The following is a 21961-nucleotide window of genomic DNA, read 5'->3' as shown; positions in this document are numbered from 1 at the left end:
AATAAGACTTACAGATATATTTAGTTTTGTCATTTTTATAAGCAGATTAATAAATTTTAAAGATGATAATTTGATCTCTGTTTCCATCGCACTGCAGTGGATGATGATGAATCAGAAGGAGAAGAATTCACAGTCCGCGATGGATATATCCATTATGGACAAACAGTCAAACTTGTGTGTTCAGTTACTGGCATGGCACTCCCAAGATTGGTATGGCCTTAATGACTTCATGACTGTTTATAATAAATTTTGACAGCTTTCCCTTTTTGTTTGGTTGTTTATCTGGACATGTTCGATAGAGAGCACTCTAAAGTTACATTATGATTTATTTTCTTAACTAATGTAGGTTCATTATTCATTTTTTGTGGTGCTTTCTGCATCCTGACACAGGCCCAAGTTTTCAAAAGCACAGAAATTGTAAATTTCTCTAAAAATATAAGCATAGGTTTTGTTAGTTTACTCTCCTGCAAAAAGATAGAGTGTTTGGGCTTTTTGAAATAGTAAAAAACTGCTTTTCTTAGCAAAATGAAGCAAAAGCCTCTTACATATTCTGCATCATATTCCCCCTCATTTTCTGAAACAACACAATTTAGTTGCATTAAAGATGGAAGGAGTTTATGAGTAAGTTTGATTCAAGGTCAGCTTGGGGGAGGGGCTGGGCGAATGGAAGAACTTTAGTACTACTTTCCTGAATATGCTTTGTATCTCTTTGATGAAATATTTCATTGGCTGATATTTTCTGGGACTATTTCAGCAGGGAGCTGAGTTGATCTATAATTATTTAAGTTAATGCATCATCTTGTGGTTTTTGTTATATTTTTCTGTGTTGTGGTTGTACAAGGTGATTTTATTTCCCATTTCAACTTAAAGCCAAAACATGTGAAACATAGTAATATAAATTTACAAAACCTTGAACCTAAGATTATAAAAGGGAGAAAGGTAGGGAAAGAAGGGTGCATAAATTAGGAAGACGCAAACCAAAAAATGGACTGAATAAATTTTACTGAAGTTCTCTTCTTATTTATTCTGTGTCACTGTATTCCAAGGATAATGTTTATTTGCTTTGGCATTAAATGCTTGTACTTTGGAGGCACAATTCAGAGGCTTATGTCTCTGACCAGCAACAACTTGGATATATGGGCCACTGAAAAGACTAACTCAAATCTAAAAATGGTGTTTTCACTTAGTTTCATGTAAAGTACCAGTCTGCCTTGCTTGAAAATCATCTTTAATTGAATATTTTTACATTCAAAACTGTGTGGCTCTAATTACAAAAATGTTGAAATAAAAAAACCTGATCCAGAGAATGCCTTAGGAAAAGTTGCAGTACCATCATTAACATTGTTAAAAGTAAATACTTCTTTCTAGAGATCATGTGACTGAGACGTTAATTTCCTCAGAATCATAGCTAGGCTTTATATGGTCTACACTACTTCCTGCTCTCCTTTCCATCCACTTATATACAGTTTTCATGTCCATCCACTTATATATAGTTTTCAATGAAAACATGTTTTTCAGAGGAAGCGTTCTATAGTTTTCATATGGTTTTAAGAAGGATAACACTGCCTTAATATTTAAAGTTTGTGTTTTATGTTTCCTAGAATATTAGCCTTATTAGAGATCCTTGCTTGAAAAACACTGTCCCCCCAAGACCAATTTCAATGGGGTGAAGGTCTTAGCGAGAAACCCTGGTTTGGGTACTTTGAAAACAGGCACAATCTATATAGATCTAGCCAACTAATAAGAAACACCAGTTAGCATTTGTCTTGTCCTCAAGTCTGTCAGATACCCCAGAAATTTGGGAAATCTAACATCTGTTAGATAAACTAATCAGAAACATAAATTTAGCCTGGGCATTTACAAGGAATAGTGCTAAGAGTATGAATAAGGTATGTTTTCTGTCCTTAAGGGCTACATCGCAGTTCCCTAAGAAGTATAGTAAACACTGTACCAGTAACCTACAGAGCCAGCGTAGAGGAGAGAGAGCTGGTTGAAGTAACTCCTGGTGTTAGAATTCATCACACATAGCTTATTACAACATTCACACCACCTGGCTTCTCAGATTTCTTTCCTCTTCTTAATAATTAGAAATTATCACAGCAAGTTTTTGATACCCAATAGTAGGGGGTATCTTTGGTTTGTTTATTGGTGAGACGCAGGTCACTCACCAGTGTGTATGTCCAGAGAACTGTTGTGAGAAATAAAATTGAACCAAACATGACCCATGTTCTCAATATGCTCATTATTATTAAGTAGTGGAGAAACAGTTGATTACAGGAATAAAACTGTTATAGGCAGATCTTGATTCTTATGTGGTGAAGTCATAAATGAGTGTGGTAGACTTACAGGAAGTTTTAGGGTTACATCATTCAAAATTCACTATTTCTCTAGAATTCAAGCATTGTTAAATTTAAATACAGCTTTAAGGCTAGAGTTGAATGGAAACATTTTACTTGAGTTTATTAGTCTCACAGAATATGTTGGAAAATATAATTGCTAAAAGTGTACTGTCTCCCTTTAAACTCAAAAATTAGTGGTGATACAAGTAGAGTGACAAATATTCAAATAAACTGCAGAGCTAAAAATATGTAAATATGAAGAATGTTGACTTTAAAGATCAGGATTTTTAATAGCTGTGGCTTAGGTGAAAAAAAAGATCATGGAATATAAGTTAGGTGTGTGAATCAAGTAATAAAAACCCAATAGTACTGCATAATATTTATAGCACTGTTCTGAGCACTTTTACAAATATCAATTCATTTAAGCCTTCCAAAATTCTGTGAGTTATTAAGAATGTCCATTGTGGAGCAAAGTATTATAGTCCTACATGTATACGTGCATTCTACAAATAACCCTGAACCTTCCACGGGCCAGTCACTGTCTAGATGCTGGAGATACATTGGTGAACAAGGTAGACTTCCTTTCCTCTTGGAGCTTATGTTTTGGTAGAGCGATAGACAAAAAACCAGCTGAGAGATGTCTAGATAATGTATTTAAAGGTTAATATAAGTGACAAGAGAACTTAAAACAGGATAAATGCATAGGGAAATGGGAGAGCTTACAGTGGTCAGAGAAATCTTTATGAAGTGGGGCTATTTGAACAGAGACCATAATGAAGTTGGGAAACAGAAATTGGGTGTGGAACGTTTCAGGCTGACAGAATGAGAGCAAAAAGAACTTAAGACAGAAATGTGTGAGGACTAGCAAGGAAGCCATTGTAGCTAGAGCTGAGAGAGGAGTGGAGAGGGCAAGTGCCAGGAGATGCTGCTGCAAAGGAAGCCATTGGCAGCATCTTGTCAAATCCTTCTCTCTGTCTAGGGTAAAACTTTCTGTTACCTATGTACAATAAGAGGCCACTGGAGGGTCTCAAACAGAGAATGATGGCTGGTTTATGTTTGGAAGAATAATTCTGGCTGCTCTGTGAATAAGAGCACAGGGAGACATAGTGGTGGAAGCAAAGAGAAAGATAACTGGGCTTTTGTCATAATTCAGGCAAGAACTTGATGATGATACCTTAGACCAAGGTGGTACTGGTAAGGGGATGAAAGGTGACTGATTTATTTGAAAGTAGACCTAACAGAATTTGTTGACAGAATGAGTGGAATAGAAAGTAAGGAGTCAAAGATGACTCCACAGTTTTAGGATTGAATGAACATGGTGTCATTTATTGAGCTTAGGAAGAAATAAAAAAATATGTTTTTGATTGAGATGGCTATTAACAGACATTTTAAGTGGAACTGTTGAATAGGTAGTTAAATATACAAGTTGAGTGCCTGAGAAAGGCTGTGGCTGGAGATAAAAATTTAGAAATTGCCAGCCTCTAAAGCTCAGATGGTAAAGAATCTGCCTGCAGTGAAGGAGACCCAGGTTTGATCCCTGGGTTGGAAAGATCCTCTGGAGAAGGGAATGGCAATCCGCTCCAGTATTCTTGCCTGGAGAATCCCATAGACAGAGGAGCCTGGTGGGCCACAGTCCATGGGGTCGCAAAGAGTCGGACATGACTGAGCAACTAACACTACTACTACTAACCTCTAAAGAGAATAGAAAGTCTATAGAGTATATGAGAAGAGGGAGAGGTCTGGGGACTCAGCTCTGGAGCACTGAAGGCAGGTAGAGCAGGTGTATTTCCGAAGGAAGAATGGGTGGGTCAGATGCTTCTGAGAAAGCTAAGGTGAGGACAGAGAAATGCTCATGGGATTCATCTGTCTTGAAATCCTAAAGGACCTCAGCAAGAGCAATTTTGAAACACAAAGCTGGAGAGATTTCAGGAGATGAGATGATGAGGAAGAGGAGTTTTGCTATAAGGGGGAACAGAGAAATGGGGCGGTGAGAGGGAAGGAGAAGGACATGTAGTCAAGGAAGGGGTTTCTTCTTTTTTTTAATGTCAGTGACTGGAGACTTTGTTTATTGATTTGCCACACCACTTGGTATGCAGGATCTTAGCTCCCCAACCAGTGATAGAACCCATGCCTCCTGCGTTGGGAGCACAGAGTCTTAACCACTAGACCACCAGGGAAGTCCCAAGGAAGGGGTTTCTTTATTTCTGATTTAAAGATGAGAAGTAGTTCCAACATGTTTGTATGCTGTTGAGAGTAATCTTCACAGTCCTCAAACACTTAGTGATTACCTTCCATGTGATAAATAACACTGAAGGTTTGACAGTATTATCTTTCAGATATCCTATGTGTTTTGTGGCATATTTGTAGTGTAAGGTCATACTATATAATGGAAAGAGTTCAAGCTGGGCAGGCAGCCAGCCTTGGAATCATACTCTGGTTCTTCAGCTACTGACCGGGTGAATTTGAGGAGCTTAACCTGACCTCTGAGCCTGTTTCCTAACCTGCAGAATGATGCCTGTTTTATGTTAAAACAAAGCAACAGCATGTAAGTGTGATAATGGACTTAGGTACTAACTAGCATACCCATAGTGGCCTTTAGAGATAATTTTCCCTTTGATGTTGGAATATTTGTCATTGTGTGTTAGTGGAGAGGTCATCTGAACTTACTACTCAAAATACAATCCATAGACCAGCAGGATGAACATCAGCTGGAAATTAGCCAGAAGTGCAAAATATCAGGCCCTCTCTGTGATTTGCAGGCTCAGAACAGATGTATGTTTAACAGGAACCCCATATGATTTGTACGGATGTCAAAGTTTGAAAAGCACAGATTTAGAAAGTGCCTGCCTGCCCTATTGTTTTTAGGAGTTGGTGGTAGAAGGTAACATCTCTGCATTCTTAACATGCTTGCAATTTAAAAGTATTTTTATGCCTAACTTTATTGTTTGTAAATGCTGTTGTGTATGTAGACATGTGACAGGTATCTGTGATGTATTATTACATGGCAGATTCTTGCCATGTACTCTTGACAGTATAGGAAATGAAGACTCTCCATATGTGATGACCTTTCCTTTTTTAATTGTTGAAATACAGATAATTAGGAAAGTTGATAAGCAGACCGCGTTACTGGATGCCGATGATCCTGTGTCACAGCTCCACAAATGTGCGTTTTACCTTAAGGATACAGAAAGAATGTACTTGTGCCTTTCTCAAGAAAGAATAATCCAGTTTCAGGTATGTTTCTAAATTGCTGGTAAAATCTAAAATGTGCAAACTGTTAGGTTAGCAGCATTCAGAAACATGAAACTCTCGTTTAAAAAATGTTAATGGTATCCAAATACATGAATCTCTGTTCATATATTTATCCCAAGTTCAAGGGTCCTTAGCCCACATGTTCTTCAGACATGGTAGTCATTCTACCTCAAAGAACTCAACACTATGAGAATGTTCTAAGAGAAACAGTTAACATCTAATTGTGAGGGATGAAAAGTTTCTCAGATTATCCAAAAGTAGATGTTGGGTGTTCAGATAGTCACCTGAAATTATGTGCAGACAACACTGTATATAGTGGTGCGTGCATATTTTGGAGGAGTGTTCATAATTCTTATCAGATATGTATTGGGGTCTTCTAAGATAGTAATGATGACATGTTAAAAGCTAATTAGTCAAAAGCTAATTTTTAACTATATTGACTCAGAAGGCCTTCATGAGGACATTTATGACATGAACAAATGATTTAATAGAATAGTTACACTTCCACATGAAACTCATTTGTGGACATCTGGAGACTTTTTCCAGAGAAATGGCCACACACAGCTGGTCTCCTCAGTCCAGCACTGATGGTCTGGCCTAGGTGTTTTGAGGTAGGGATAGGGGATTGCCATTCACATCTTGGTTCCTTCCTGCTGAAAGTACAGAAGTTTCTAGCAGTTCTCTAAGTAGGAGGGGACTTCCATTCTCTCTTTGTTTTGTTGTTGTTTAGTCACTCAGCCATTTTCCACTCTTTGTGACCCCATGGACTGTAGCCTGCCAGGCTCTTCTGTCCATGAGATTTCCCATGCAGGAATACTGGAGTGGGTTGCCATTTCCTTCTCCAGGGATCCAACCACATCTCCTGCATTGGCAGGTGGATTCTATACCATTGAACCACCAGGGAAGCCCCTTCTCTCTCTTAGGGATCTCTGAAGCATTTTAAGTAGCTAATTATATCACAGATACTGATCTTTTATTAAAGAAATTATACAGGTACTGGTGTAATTTTACTTAAATGATTATTCTGAAAGGTATTATTAATTTTTAGTATGTCACTGAAATAGTTTATATTAAAATAAAACCTGCCTTATGTGAGGTTTCCATATTAATATTCTATTTTTAATTAGGGGTTGGAAAAGTATGGTGCCTGGGAAGTTTATAAATTTGTACTAAATTCTCTTCATGAGTGTTACTTTGTTAAAATTGTCTTTATGATACCACAATGTATATAATTTATAACCGTTCTTTTTTTCTAAGGCCACTCCATGCCCAAAAGAACCAAATAAAGAGATGATAAATGATGGAGCTTCCTGGACAATCATTAGTACGGACAAGGCAGAGTATACATTTTATGAGGGGATGGGCCCTGTCCTTGCCCCAGTCACACCTGTGCCTGTCGTAGAAAGTCTTCAGGTGAGACCTCTTACAAGCTGATTTCAGCTTTTTGCAACTGCTCAGCTATGACATGGCGTAATTTCACTTCACAATAAATTTGATTTTTCTTCAAATCTTGTGATTTGGAGGGTTTTTTACACAGTGAAGTAGAAGAAAATCAGAGGAACACACATAATTTTAGCAAGAAAATTTAAATGTAAATCAGCTTAAGTTTTAGTTCACTTTGTCTTTATAATCATGTTATTTAAAGGAAATATTTTAATTATCTTTTTTTTTGCACATGATAGTTGAATGAAAAACTCCTCTGTGTACTTTAATGAAAAACGAAAAGTTTCCTCAACGTTGTTTTGATTTTCTGTGAATTGCAGTTGAATGGCGGTGGGGACGTAGCAATGCTTGAACTTACAGGACAGAATTTCACTCCAAATTTACGAGTGTGGTTTGGGGATGTAGAAGCTGAAACTATGTACAGGTACTTAATACAATTTTTTACATCATCCAGAGTTTTTGATGGGGGTGGGTACGTGAGACTCTTTCCCAAGAGTCCTGTGTTGAGGTTAATTGTCCTGTATTAAGCAACCTTGTTTTTAAGTTTCAGTTATAAAATTTGCCATGCTTTTAAGTGATTTCTATTTCCTCCTCAGATGTGGAGAGAGTATGCTCTGTGTTGTCCCAGACATTTCTGCATTCCGAGAAGGTTGGAGATGGGTCCGGCAGCCAGTCCAGGTTCCAGTAACTTTGGTCCGTAATGATGGAATCATTTATTCCACCAGCCTTACCTTTACCTATACCCCAGAACCAGGGCCACGGCCACATTGCAGTGCAGCGGGAGCAATCCTTCGAGCCAACTCAAGCCAAGTGCCCCCTAATGAATCAAACACAAACAGCGAGGGAAGTTACACAAACGTCAGCACAAATTCAACCAATGTCACATCATCTACAGCAACAGTTGTGTCCTAACTACCGTCTTTTTGCTAGGACTTACACTGACTTGAGTGTGGCAAAATGTTGACAAAAAAAAAAAAGAAAACAATGAACAATCTTTTGTGGTTTCTTGGGAAAACTTTTCATACCAGGTTATACTATTCAAAATCCCCATTACCTGCAAGTGCTGATTTGAAGTGCAGAAGCCACAGTAAAACAAAACAAACAAAAAAAAACATCTAAATGTACAAACTTCTGGAAATTGATTTTTTTCAGCTGTTATTTTTGGTTGGTTGGTTTTTTGTTTGGTTTTGTTTAAATGAGCGAGAAATAGAGATGTGGCTGGAGTAAAAGTTAATCAAACTAGAAGACAAAAATCTAACATAGTTTTTATGGACCAAGGAACTTGTATAAGCTTTAGTAAAAGGTACATTTTCACCATACCTTTTTTATATCACGTATATAATACACCTTTGTTACCAAATAGGTTGTTCTCTTCCCCACCCACTTGGAGCTTTTGCTCTTCAGTACATTCAGGTTCCAAGCCTGACCATGCTCGTTTAATTACCATACTCTTCCAGGTCTTTCTGGTCCAAGGCTGGAACTGTTCTTTTTATTTTATTATTTTTTTAAAAGCTGAAGTCTTACGACTTTTCTTGAATGGAAGGTGTTTTGATTTCAGCAAGTCAAATCTTGTAAAGGCCTGCATTCATATTTCTTTTAAGATTATATGAAGTCTGTGCAAAAGCTTTAAAAAAAAGAAATGCCTCTGCCTTGCCTGCAATACATGCAATGTACTTAGTCTCTATTCTCAAATACCGTTGATAGTTATTTCTGTGTTACTTTTTTTTTTTTAATGTATTTATAGTGGTAATCCAAGAGGTTCTAACATTTACCTAAAATTAAATGTGGCCATTTAGTCATTAATGAGTTAATGGCATGGAACATGTTTTTACAGTGTTCCCTCCCCTTTTCCTGTGCAGAAATGTATCTACTCAGTCAACATTTGTTCAGGTTTCCTCCCCTCCTTATCTTGTACATAACTTGTATTATGTGTAAGTTAAACATTTTATTTTGAACTTGGAATATTCCCAGTGATTTCATTCAGCAGGGTGTTTTTCTGCCTTGTTGGCATACGATAACAAAATTTCATGCTAAGTATTTGCTACCAGTTGGTAGATGGTGCCCTTATTGTATAATGAGGAAAAATCTCAGCAAAAGCATGGTTTTATTTACTTTTTTTTTGGGTGGGGGGTAGCCTAGGTCAGAACATCACTGTAACCTTGAAACAGGATGCTTTTACTAGATGACCAACTAAAATAGCTGGAAGACAATACTTTAGAAATGGATAGTTGTAAGATTATAAAAATGCAAATGTAATTTATCTTTCCATTTTTCTCCCTTTTTTTGTCTTCTCTTACCCAACACTGAGTGTCTTCACAAATGTCACCTACTCAGAAAGCATTTCTCCTCCATTTAAGATTTGGTTGCATTCCGGATTGTGTGCTGCCTATCTGTGCTGGACTCATTGTTTTACGTTGGTTTTGTTCCTACACTTTGGTTATACCTTTGTTCGGTTTCTTAGAAATTGCGGCAGACTCATTGGGCTACATTTAGTACAGGAACTATGTGTGTAATGTTACAGGACATGGTCTAGTAATACAATCATCTTTCTTCAAGTAAAAACTACCTCTAGATTGTGGTAAGCTTTTACTGTCCCATAAAACAGAAGCCACAAGTACCTTAAGGATGCAAAACTGTAACTTCCTGCAGTCTTTCCGTACAGAAATTGTCTTTTTGGTGTCCTGGGCTAGTTTGAAAAGTTTCCACCAGTAGACTTTTTACAACATCATCATTAGTAGCTTCCCCCCATTCCCACTCCACAGCTTTGATAAATCTTCATTACTCATTCTTCTGCTCAGACTATGCCATTGTAAATATAGTTCCTAACATCTTTAAATGCTTTTTCCTCAGTTTTCAAGGGCGAAGTCATTTGTAAAACACATAGTTAAAGTTATTGTGGTCTTTTCTTTACTGCAAACCTTTTTAATTACTACAGGCTGCATTATGCTATATATAGCCTTTCTCTCTTAAGTCTGCTCCTGTCACTAGCTTCTCTTGTAAGCTAATCCTGCCTCATACTTTAAATCTGTTTCAGTGACTAAGGGCAGAATTCTTTGTGGCCTTATCTTTCTTTGTTTTAACTGTTTACTGGCTTTTTCTTGCATACTTGCTTATTTCTGAGTAGTATTTATTCTGCTCTCCCTTGAGTCTGAAAGTAGCCTTCACACAGTGCTTTTTGTTCAGAGTGCAGAAATGTTTTCAGTGCTGCTGAAATGGGCCACAGGTTTCCTCCACTTCCCAAGTTTGTTATTTAGTTACCAATTTGTATTAAATTAACTGATAACAAATAAGATGCTTTTGAAGCACAAACTATTCCTACCCAGCATTGCAGTTCAAAATTTTTTTTTTCAAGTTTATGACTTTATTAAAGTGAACTTTTGCTTTTTTACTGTTTAACTATGTCTAATTTTGGCTCTGTTTATTTTAATAAGATAATTGAAATAATAGACTGTAAACCCTTTTCCTCTTCCTTGTTGGTTCTTTTTTTAAGATTTAAGAATATACTCCTACAGGCCCCCACTCCCACCCCCCACCACTGTTTTATGCCATTCTACATACCACAAACTGAAATGATTTGTCTGTTATGGCTTATCGTTTATCAGTAGTTCTTTTGTCAGCTGCTTAAAAAGTTTTTTGTGAGTTATTTTCAGTGTATAATTTACAGGAGCCTTGTCCTCCAGTTTATAGTATTGTAGAACGTGGCCCTTCCTCCAGTGGTGGCATTATTAGAGATGCTGATCATTTTCCCTCATAAAGGCTCTCAGAATGGTAACCACTTCAGTTAAAGTATAGTATGTTGAAGTTTTTTTAAGTCATGTATTAGAAGTATATCCTATGCTCTTATGATTCTATGCAGTTTCTGAAAATATGCATAGAAGCTGTCTCTCATCCAATATAGTTTTAATTGATCACATTGAGAAGGCAAACAAAAAGCTATAAATATAAAATGCCCTTTTTATTTTGAATGGTTTCAGAGTTGAACACTAGTATAATCTGCTGCTGACTTTTCTTAAACCAGGACAAGATATCCTTATGTGTGTATTAACTGGTAACATATTTGTCACTCTTACTGCACAGACTTATTTGCGATAATAACTGGTTAGTTTTTTTTTTTTTTTTAATGAAACTAGTACTGTCTGTGCCCTCACAGGAAATTGTCAACAATTTTTAAGAACTAAACTATTCATGTTTAATCAGATAATCCATGCGGGGGTGGGGGTGGGGGGGTTCTTTTTTGAATCAAAATGTTATTCAATTATTAACTAAGTTACTTACTTTTGATTTCAAAAGCAGCTGTGTTTCTGATGAATACTGAACAAATGTGTGTAATTTTCTGTGCCAGACTTTTGACTTTGTTTTCAAGCACTGTAATGTGGGATGGATGGTTAGAAACAATAATATATTAGGGTTTCTATTTAACCCTTTCAGGACTGAACTGTATTTCCTTTTATTAATTTTTCCCTGTGTTGTGATAAATGTTTGCCAGCATTCAGTACTGTGTTGGTCCAGATGTAGGTTTATATGCTCATTTTTAGCTTATTTCTTGTACCTTGCAGCATGCTGTACGCATTCAGTCCTTAAGGGGTTTATTTTACAAACTGTGCGCCTGTAAGGTTTATTAGCAATAAGATAGAAAATTGAGCAAGTTTATACCATAATTTTGTAGAAAAAAGAATCTGCTCAGTTCCATATTTCATCCATGAGAAACCTGCAATACGGGCAGTTTCAAGAAATAAATAAAAAGGAAATGTAAACCATTGTAAAAGTCTTCTGTTGGACGTGCTTGATATGTGTATTATCATCATTGATTTCAGAATACTTAGCTTGTCTGTTTATAGTTTTACCTTGCTGTCTAAGCTTCATCACATCAAAGTAATAACTGTACTGATTTTCTTTTTCTTTTTTGCGTTTTTAACTAGATAGTGCTTTAAAAAGAAAGTTTTTTTTTTTTTTTTGGAGAGGGTTTTTTTTTTTTTTTAAATCCTTGTAAATGAGGAAATGGATTTTGGACAACTCAAGAGTTGTCTCCTAATTCAGGAACATTTTGAACTAATCGCAACATGATTAGAGAGCATTATTTAATGACAGCTTGCTTTTCCAGTATAAGGTTATCATTTGGCCTGGTGTATGAAAGAACGTAGAATCGTTTGTGCTTTTTGTTGGGGGCTCTTCAGTATGCTACTTTGTTTAATGGTGGTTTGGTTGCTATGTCGTGTCCAACTCTTGTGACCCCATGGCCTGTAGTCTCCTCTGTCACGGGATTCTCTGGGCAAGAATACTGGAGTGAGTGGGTTGCCATTTCCTTCTTCAGGGGATCTTCCCGACCTAGGAATCGAACCCGGGTCTCCTGCATTGCAAGCAGATTCTTTACCGACTGAGCTATGAGCGAAGCCCACTTTGTTCAGTAGGGAAACAGTAAAGGGGGAGGTTGTTACCTATTTTTTAAATCATAGCAGGTTCATTTATCTGACATCCCCTAAAAGAAAAAAACGTAAGCCAAGTTATCAGGATTTTGCTAAAGACATCTTCTGAAAATAGTGATTGTTAAATAAACAATTTAGTTGGGGTTTGAATGGTGAGACTTTCAATGGCTAGGATTGGTAATAGCTTCCTTTAAAAAATAATTTATTATTATTATTTTTAACAGTAGGTCTTGTTGGTTATCTATTTTAAATATAGCAGTGTGTACATGTCAGTTCCAGACTCTTATCTCTAGGTTAAGTAATAGCTCCTTTAGAATTTAGATGGGAATAATACAATAATATATAAAGAGTATGTGATCACTTTCTAAGCAACCTAATGAAAGATCCATTAAGTATATATGTATATATTTTTTTGTCCTTGGATCCCTAAATGGTTGCCAGTTTAAAAGGTACAGAGGGCAGGCTACATCAGGTACTAGTGGTGAAGGATCACAGTAGTAAGTCCTCTTCCCAAAGAAAAATCTTTTTCCCTAGTTTAGTGCTAGACAGCAATGAAGGCAAGTTGATGTATATAAGGTACAAATGAGGTGATTAATTTTGACTTAAAGTCAGACCCTAAAGCTTTAGTCTGGGAGATAGGACACAAGGGGAGAACCTGCAAGACTGGTCAGTTACGCACAGTTCTGTGTGTTAAGGATAAAGTCGTTTGTGTGCCTGGCATGCAGGTGTTCAACAAATAGTTTAAGGTGTTACGCACACATATGTAAGAAGTCGCGACTCATCTTGGTTTAAATAAAAGACAGGTGAATATTATCTAATCCAGAAAAGGAACAAGGTTTCAACTCTTAAGAAACATTCATGCTGAACTCAGGTTGTTTTTTTAACGGAATTTATAGAATGTTTTGCTTTGGGGGAAGTAGCACTTTAAAATGTGAAATTCTATGACACATTTTTTAAAAGGTAAGTATGAAGTTAAGGTGTGTATATCAAGTTCTTTCTGGCACAATCAACTGTAGTCCCTGCTTCTCACCTCCTTGTATTCCATGACCCTGCTCATTGAGTGCAGTCAGCATGCAGGTCGTTCATTCCTGGCACCTTTGCCTGGTGGATCATTTCTGCTGATGCTGAAATCCCAAACTGTCAATCCGGAAACACCCCCCGTCTTCTTCATATAAGAAAGTAAAGAGTGTGATGAGGTCATTCCCGGTGGCCTGTTGAGCCAGTTTTGACAGCTGTTCTTTTTTCCTGGAACTAAGTTTTCTCCCTGCAAGGATGTTCTCTTTGTCCTCACTCACCACACAACACAAAGTCAGTGATTGTGATTTTCTCCTGCTCCTTAAACCTTCACAGCTAAATTCTTAATTCAGATACTTCGATATAATAATGAAAAGCTTTGGAAAATAATTGTGACTCAGAAACAATCATTGTGACTTTAATCATTGATTATCCTAGAGAGTAGCTGTTAGGATTGTCAGCTGGTAAGATTCCAAAGGTGCAAATGATGTGATCTTTGGGAGGAATGTCAGGTGAAGGATAATGGAATATGCACGTATTTGCTTAGAAGCATGACTATCCATCCCTGTCATTTCTGAGTAGTGCTAGAGGTTGGAATTAGCTAAGACACAGCTAGGAATGTTTAAAGAGCCAGTAATGTTCTAGGCACTGAGCTTATTCAGGGCATGGCTGTTTTCCTAAAAATTTTCATGAAGGGCTTGTCTGTCTGCTCAGGCTGCCATAAGAAAATACTGCATGGCTTAAAACAACAGAAACTTTTATTTTCTCACATTTCTAAAGGCCAAAAATCTGAGATCAAGGTGCCAACATGGTCAGGCTCTTGTGAGGACACTTAACTGGTTTGTAGGTGGCCACCTTTCGCTGTGTGCTTACACAGCACAGAGACATCTGTATCTCCTTAAGGCCACAGTCCCTTTTTGATTAGGACCCCATCCTTAACTCCTAAAGGCCTGTCTCCGGATACAGTCAGATTGGAAGTTAGGGCTTCAACATGAAATTTAGGGGAAAACAATTTTGTTCATAGCAGGGCCCTTCCTAAAAGCTTTCTAGATTACAGTTTCAATAATATATTGGATACCAGTCTATAGAATGGTATTCAGGTTTCTTGCATTTTTAAGTCCTGGGTGGGGGTTTTCAGTAGTCAGCTCAGATGATGAACGGTCTTGGGCTGAGGGACAAGGGGAGAGGCAAGATTGAGACAGATATCACTTTGACCACCTGTGAATGGTTTTGTGGCCATGGTTTAATCCTCAGCACAACACTGAGCTAATATGCTTGTATCAGAGATGACACAGGCTCAAGACTTACCCAAAGTCATACACTAAATTTAGCAGAGCTGGGCTTCAGAAGTGGACCCAGGTGGCCCAAAGTCATGCTCAAGAGGCACACTAGATGTCTCAGTCACGAAGGAGCAGGGACTCAGGTTACTAGGGGCTGGTACTGTTACAGGCTCTGTCTTCCTAAGGAGCTTTATAGGGAACAGCCATTCTATGTCAATCCTCACTTCACGGTTGAGAAAGACGTAGCCCTAGAGAAGGTGAAAAGCCCAAATGTGATTATGGATTGAAAATGCTTTATTCACTTAAACGTGCTATCCAATTTTGAGGTGTTTGTTTGTTTTCACTATTTATTTAGTGTCCTGGCCTCTTGGTTAATGTTCTTACTCCCTCTGGCCAAGCCTTACACATGAATATGTGCTAAATTACACAACTCTGGAGAGAAGCAGGAGGCCATTTGGTCTGGGTCCTCCAGGATCATGGTGAACTTAGTCTTTAGGCCTTTTTTTTTTTTGCTGCTCATTCAAGAAAACAGTGATATGGTGGTTTTATATTTAATACTTCAAAGCTACAAAATTTTACACTTTCAATACAATAGTGGTTATTAGAGTTAACAAGAGTTAAGTCAGAAACCAATCCTGGTTAACTTAGGGAAAAGGGGTTTTGTAAGAATAGCAGAAACTCGGGATTGAAGGGAAGCCTGGATCATGTTTCTAAGGAGGGCAGCTCTTGTGAACTAAGGAACCCTGGATCGTAGGAATGGTCTGCTCAGAGAGCCACTCTTGTAAGCCTAACCTCTTCTTTAATCCTTAAGTCAGCTGCTCTAGATTCAGTTTTGCAAATGACAGCAAGTGGCAGTGTGAGCCCAGGTCACTTGCCTCTCCTGTGCACTTAGAGGAAGGGTCAGTTAAAAGGAACCTCTTGGAGGGCATGGCAACCCACTCCAGTATTCTTGCCTGAAGAATCCCCATGGACAGAGAAGCCTGATGCGCTACAGTCCATGCGGTTGCAAAGAGTCGGGCACAACTGACCGACTAAGCACAGAGGCTCTTTGGCTTCTGTGGTCACAGGCAAGCCTGGATTTAGAACCAACAAGGAAAGAAATGTTTCCCCAGTAAGGAATTTGAGGTTGCTAGGATAAGGAATAGGTGCCAAGCAGCTGCTCTAGAGGGCTACAAGCAATAAGTTCTGTAGCAAAATGTACTAACTGTGTTCTCTGTGCTAAAGGCTTTACTTGAAATATTTTATATTCCTCAAATCTGAGTCCATTTAATAGGCAGTTTTGAAAAGGATTCTCAGATGAGTCACAGTACCAAAACCCATCCTATCTCCTCTAGCCTTCCACCCATCCCTAGAAGGGCCCCTTCCACCCAATGGGCTCTCAGAAACTCTGGCTCTGCTTACCACACCCGTCCCCTACACCCAGCAACTGATAGCCTCAGGACCACTGGAGAGACTTCCTCTTGCTTTCTGCAGGTTATTAGGCAAGAAGCAAACAGGCGATTGCAGGGAGCTTGTTTTGACATAGCAACTCTGACGCATCCACTGAGAAGCAAATAACAAGTTTGTAGGAAGAAGAATGAAGCAGACATCCAAAGAGAGAACGTTCCCAGTTCTACCCCTTTCTGAAGCTTAACTATATTCCTGCCTTAAGTACCACGAGATAACATCCATTCAGTGCTTCAGTGAACTTGAATAGGTTCATATTACTTGCAACCGGTGTCATAATAGGAAAGTCTTGCCACTGTTGCCTTAGTTTCATCGATGAAAGGCCATTTTTAGGGCTCTGCAGCTGTAAGTGGCAAAGCCATGGTTCAAACCTAGGCCCTCGGGACCTGAGTAAGTCAGGGGAGGTCAGGGTTCAGAGGCAGTACCAACATCTGGGGGAGCAGCATTGAGATGGAAGCATTTGAACCGTGTCAAAGGGGTGAGGGGTCCAGGATTTCACCAGGTAGAAGTGCCTGTGTGGATGTTTCAGGAGTGGATAGGCTGATGAAGGCAAGGAGCATAGTCCAGGCAGGTCCTAGTGGGAGCAATAGAAATTGTCACGAGATTGTGTATAAATTTTAACAGGCTACCAGGGTTCTGTAGGTAGAATGTCCTGCCATGTCTGTAAAGGGGAACGGTTCTCTCTGTACCTCGTATCCTTCCTTGTAGGGGGACCTTCTGTTTGCTAACATTACTGGCCTCTGCCCTTTACTCAGTACAGTATTAACTTTGCTAAATGAGTTAATTTAGCTCTACATCAGCCAGGAACTGCAGATACAGTAATAAAATCCTGCTATTTATGGGGCTCTCCTAGTGGGACAGAAAGAAACAAAATGAAGTTCAAGTATTCAGTATATGTATATGCATATCATGGGCTTCCCTGATAGCTTGGTAAAGAATCCACCTGCAATGCAGGACACCCTGGTTCTATTCCTGGGTCGGGAAGATCCACTGGAGAAGAATAGGCTACCTTCTCCAGTATTCTTGGGCTTCCCTTGTGGCTCAGCTGGTAAAGAATCTGCCTGCAATGCGGGAGACCTGGGTTCGATCCCTGGGTTGAAAAGATCTCCTGGAGAAGGGAAAGGCTACCCATACCAGTATTCTGGCCTGGAGAATTCCATGAAATGTATATAGTCCATGGGATCACAAAGAATCAGATACGACTGAACAACTTTCACTTTAATATGCATGTCTGTGTATTAAAGGGCTCCTACTGGAAATGTTGGTCCTTTCCTGGTGGCTCAGTGCTAAAGAATCCATCCGCCAATACAGGAGACTCTGGTTTGATCCCTGGGTCGGGAAGATTCCCCTGGAGAAAGAAACGGCTACCCACTCCAGTATCCTTGCCTGAGAAGTCCCATGGACAGAGTCGCAAAGAGTCGGATATGACTTAGCAACTAAATCACAACCAAAAATGTCACCATCTCGAGCCCAGAGATGATGGAGTCTGACCATCAAAAAAAAAAAAAAAGACCATCCAGGGACATCATCTATAGATGAGAATCACTGTGTCCTAGAAGTACTGAGTAGGTAACGTTCAGTATAAAAATCTGTTGTTTTTAACAAGTACTTTGCTGTTTGCGTGGGACTACCACTGTTTGAGTGAGGGTACCAGGCTCACTTCATGATCTTGTGCAGCCAGCTGAGGAACTGAGGCCTGCCCCTGTTGTCTTTCTTGGGGTCCCTTTCAGCCACTTTGCAGTAATCGCTGGACACACATTCAGAGGGCGGGGTGAGGTGCCGTGAGCTCCTGGTGATCGAGAGATGACTACAGTCTCTGCCCAGGAAAGCCCATCAGGAAGCAGGCTGTGACTGGGATTCCCATACTCCAGGAGGGCTTGACCTACGTGGGGTCTGGGAAGCTTCCAGAGTCTCAGAGAAGAGCCAACCCTTTTGGAGGCTGGGTTGGAGGAGCAAGGTTGAGGGAAGGCAGGAGCCGTGCAGAGACTCTGGTGCCCACACAGCAGTTTCTTGCCACTCCACTGCTTTGATTAAGGCGTGTCCTGTCCATCCCCTGGGATGCAGCTGGAGGAAGGTTGCAAGAGTTAAGAGTCATATACGTTCATTCTGAGACACCTACTAAATTTCAGTTAGAAAGGCAATAAGCAGCTAGATGTCTGGAACCGGAGCTCAGGGCCATCTGTGCTGGAGACATCTGGGAGTCAGTCACATATAAATGGGGTTTTCAAGCCACCAGCCTGATGAGATCTCGGAGGGAGAAGAATATGTAGAAAAGAGGTCCAAGCCCCACCCACCTCGCCAACAGTCCCTGTTTAAGCCATGTTTCTCAAACTTGTCTTGAGATCCTGTATTTCAGCAATGCTGCAGCACGGGGACTGAGGTCTAGAGACCCCACCTAGAATAGCAAGGGCCTTGCTTATGCCCAGACAGAAATGGAAGAGATTGACAAAAAGGGTAACATATACCTCTTCACTTAGTAAAAGTGATAGTTTTTAACTAACCTCACTATTTCCAGGTCAGCATTAACTCACAAATGGTTTGAGAATTAGCCCAACCATCTCATCCTCTGTCAGCCCCTTCTCCTCCTGCCCCTACTCCTACCCAGCATTAGGGTCTTTTCCAATGAGTCAACTCTTCGCGTGAGGTGGCCAAAGTATTGGAGTTTCAGCTTCAACATCAGTCCTTCCAATGAACACCCAGGATTGATCTCTTTTAGGATGGATTGATTGGATCTCCTTGCAGTCACCAACTCGATGGACATGGGTTTGAGTAGACTCCAGGAGTTGGTGATGGACAGAGAGGCCTGGCATGCTGCAATTCATGGGGTTGCAAAGAGTCGGACACGACTGAGCGACTGAACTGAACTTACTGTTTTTGAAGCACAGGGTCAAGATTTCTCTCTACCCTTGAGAGGACCTTCTATACCAGATTGCAAATGGACTCATCAGGTTCTGCTGTCAGTGCTGATGAAGTGGTTTAAAGATCAAAATGTTCACATGCGGTCATATTTACACGACACAGAAGCCTACAGTACATGATCATGGGTCATAACGTCCAGAGTCTTTGAGCATCTTTGGTGAATTGCTATATCCAGGAGTTAAAGGAATGCTGAAAGAGTTTTAAAACTCTGATTGGGGCAGGGGGGGAACCTACTTTTAATTGGGTTCCCTTACTCCTGTGCAATTCTGCAAATTCAGAAACAAAATTATATCAGAAATCTAAAACTCAAATAAGTGATGTCCAGCTGCTAATGAGATTCACAGACACAACTCTCAGAGCTGAGAGAGGCAGACCCTTCGCCTTAAGTTTCTCTGCTTCTCTGTGGCTGCTTCTAGGAAGACTGTGTTTTCTCCTTCCTGTAATTATAGGTCCAAATGGAGCCAATGATGCACATGGTCCTTCTAGGGGATAGGACTGTAGACTCAAGGTGATCAGAGAAGCAAAACAGGTCATCAGAAATGTTACAGACCCAAAGGTGTGCACACGTACACATACACACACACAAAACTGCACCCTGCTCTGATAATATTTCAACCAAACCAAGGAGTCGTTTTTTGGAACGTAATGTTTAACTTTGTCTATCATGTGACCTGAACACTAGCCAAGTGTGTGTAGAGAGCAGAGCTTTGGGCATAATCCCTGGAGACTGGGTCACTGAGAACAAGCAGAGAAAGACTTGGCTTCGTGGGTCAGTTCAAAAAAAACTTTGCTTTTGTGTTTTTTTTCCTTTTTAATCTTTGTCACAAATGTGGAGATATTTTAAATGCTAGAAAGCAGTATGTTAAAGCCCATGAAATACTTTGTTTCCTGAGTTATCAGAAAAAAATGCTTGCAAGCCCATGTTTTGTTTGCTCACTGTGAGTGGTTCATTACTGTGTTGCTTTGAAACAGTGCCCATCCCTCTTGCTCACTCGTTTGACACAGCTGATTACCTCTTCAGTTTTGAAATTCTCTGTTCTCTTGGCCTCTGGGACACCAAACTTTCCAGCTACTCTTTCTCAGTCTGCCTTGCTGGTTCCTTCTCAGCTCCCCAATCTGCAAACCTTTGATAGTCCCAGGGCCAAGAACCATCCCCTCTTCCCCAACCTTACTCCTCCCATGGTGAACTCTCTACCAGTCAGATGACCCTCCCAACCTACTACCCTGATTGCTTCTTTAATTTTCTTATCTTTATCCTGTTTTCCATTTCTTTGTCTTTTTATTTCATTTTTCAGAGAGATTTCCTCTACTTTTCCTTTCAGCCCTTCTTTGCATTTTTTTCCATCTTGGCTCTCATTTTAAGTCTTCAAAAGCTGTTTCTTGTTCTTTTTTTCTTAACATTCTGTTCTTGGTATATTTTATGGATACAGTATTTTCAAATGAAGTATTTGTTATAAGATCCATTTTAAGAGAGTTTCTGACTCAGGAGGTCTGGGTTGGGGGCCCAAGAAATTGCATTTCTAACAAGTTTCTATGTGATGCTGATCTGGGGACCTCATATTGAGAACCATATGTCAAGGAGTGTTGACCCATATCTACCTTTCCTTTACAAGTTTTTCTCAATTGTGATTTGATACAAAACAAGAACAACCCTGAACAGCCTGGAATGCAGCTAAGAAGCTCAGAGAGCAAGATATAAACATTTCTTTCTTCTAGAAATCAACATTGATGAATTTGAACCTGTACTTGAGCATGAACATGGACTCAGTCTGTCGCTAACACATTGCCTGACCACAGGAAGTTCACCTAAACTCCTTGACCTCTATCTCCTCATCTGTAAAGTGAGCGGACTGTAAAAGATTATCTTGAGGTGCGTCTAGCTGGAAGGTTCTATGATCTGACCCTACCATCAAAAGCTTGAATGCTGCTACTGGAAAACAGAAGTTGGTGCTATTTGCTGAACATTTATGTTCCAGGAATTATGCTAAATTGTTAACCTGCTGGATCTCATTTCTAAAGCTCTCAAAAACACTGGGGAGCAAGACTTATCATTCCCACTTCATAGACAAGGACACCGAGGCTCAGAGAGGCTATCTTGTTCAGAAGCACACTGTGAGTTATGTCAGAGCTGGAGAAGGTAGCATGGCTGGGAAAGGAATATGAGCATGAGAGATGCAAAGACTTGGGCAGAAGTTCGGACTTCCTCTTTGACTGCTGGCTAGCTTTAGGGTCTTGGACATCTCACTTTATTTCTCTAAATCTCATATCTGTTTCCTCCTCTATAAAAAAAAGAAAAAAAAATGGTAATGGTATCTGCTTCATTGAGGCTGTTGATTGTTGACTTAAAAAATATTCACAACCTAAAAGTTGAGAGTTATGTTTTACTCGAGAATTTTCAGGACTTCAGAGAACTGCTCTGAGGAGGTGAGGGGAAGAAGCCAGGTTATGTAGAAGTTTTGTAACAAAGGGCAGGTAGTCTGAACATCAAAAGATTATTGTTAATTAAAGAAACTAGATAACCCAAGTTAAGGAATTTAGCCCTTTTGTCTATATAGGAAGATGGGCGTCTAGGCTCACTGAAATCATTCCTTTGATATGCACTTAAGCTATCTGGGGCCAGTATCCTGTGTTTTTCACATTCTCGGCTTCCTTGGGACTCACTGTAAGGAGTGGCTGTATTCTGATGACTGTTTTGCTGTTGTTCAGTCCCTGAGTTGTGTTCAACTCTGTGACCCCATGGACACATTTACACATGCCAGGCTTCCCTGTGCTTCACTATCTCCTGGAATTTGCTCAAACTCATGTCGATTGAATCGGTGATGCCATCCAACCATCTCATTCTCTG

At 39.6% G+C, this 21961-nt stretch overlaps 1 protein-coding gene and 1 long non-coding RNA gene across 25 annotated transcripts in view; one reads left to right on the top strand and one right to left on the bottom strand.

Annotated features, from left to right (window-relative positions):
* The window catches only part of RBPJ (recombination signal binding protein for immunoglobulin kappa J region), a 228212-nt gene extending 216413 nt beyond the window's left edge, over positions 1-11799 (top strand). For 18 of the 24 annotated variants that reach the window (XM_081533416.1, XM_081533997.1, XM_081532868.1 and 15 more), the window contains 5 exons: positions 98-210; positions 5433-5573; positions 6849-7004; positions 7355-7458; positions 7631-11799. In XM_081533416.1, coding sequence (XP_081389542.1) covers positions 98-210; positions 5433-5573; positions 6849-7004; positions 7355-7458; positions 7631-7946 — 830 coding nt within the window. In that variant the 3' untranslated portion in view covers positions 7947-11799. The remainder of the gene's footprint in view (positions 1-97; positions 211-5432; positions 5574-6848; positions 7005-7354; positions 7459-7630) is intronic. The other 6 variants (XM_081534401.1, XM_081534742.1, XM_081534323.1 and 3 more) reach the window with 1 other exon arrangement.
* On the bottom strand, positions 9872-21482 carry LOC145524648 (uncharacterized). Its single transcript, XR_014067730.1, has 2 exons — positions 17275-21482; positions 9872-12359 (listed from the first exon to the last, which is right to left on the bottom strand). It is a non-coding gene; the product is annotated as an uncharacterized LOC145524648 (long non-coding RNA).
* Positions 21483-21961: the final 479 nt, after the last annotated feature.

This window comes from Giraffa tippelskirchi, chromosome 1 (assembly GCF_054371585.1).
Source record: "Giraffa tippelskirchi isolate mGirTip1 chromosome 1, T2T-mGirTip1v1.2.pri, whole genome shotgun sequence".
Lineage (NCBI taxonomy): Eukaryota > Metazoa > Chordata > Mammalia > Artiodactyla > Giraffidae > Giraffa > Giraffa tippelskirchi.
The sequence above is the reverse complement of the archived record's forward strand: the minus strand, read 5'-3'. Positions and strand labels throughout refer to the sequence as shown.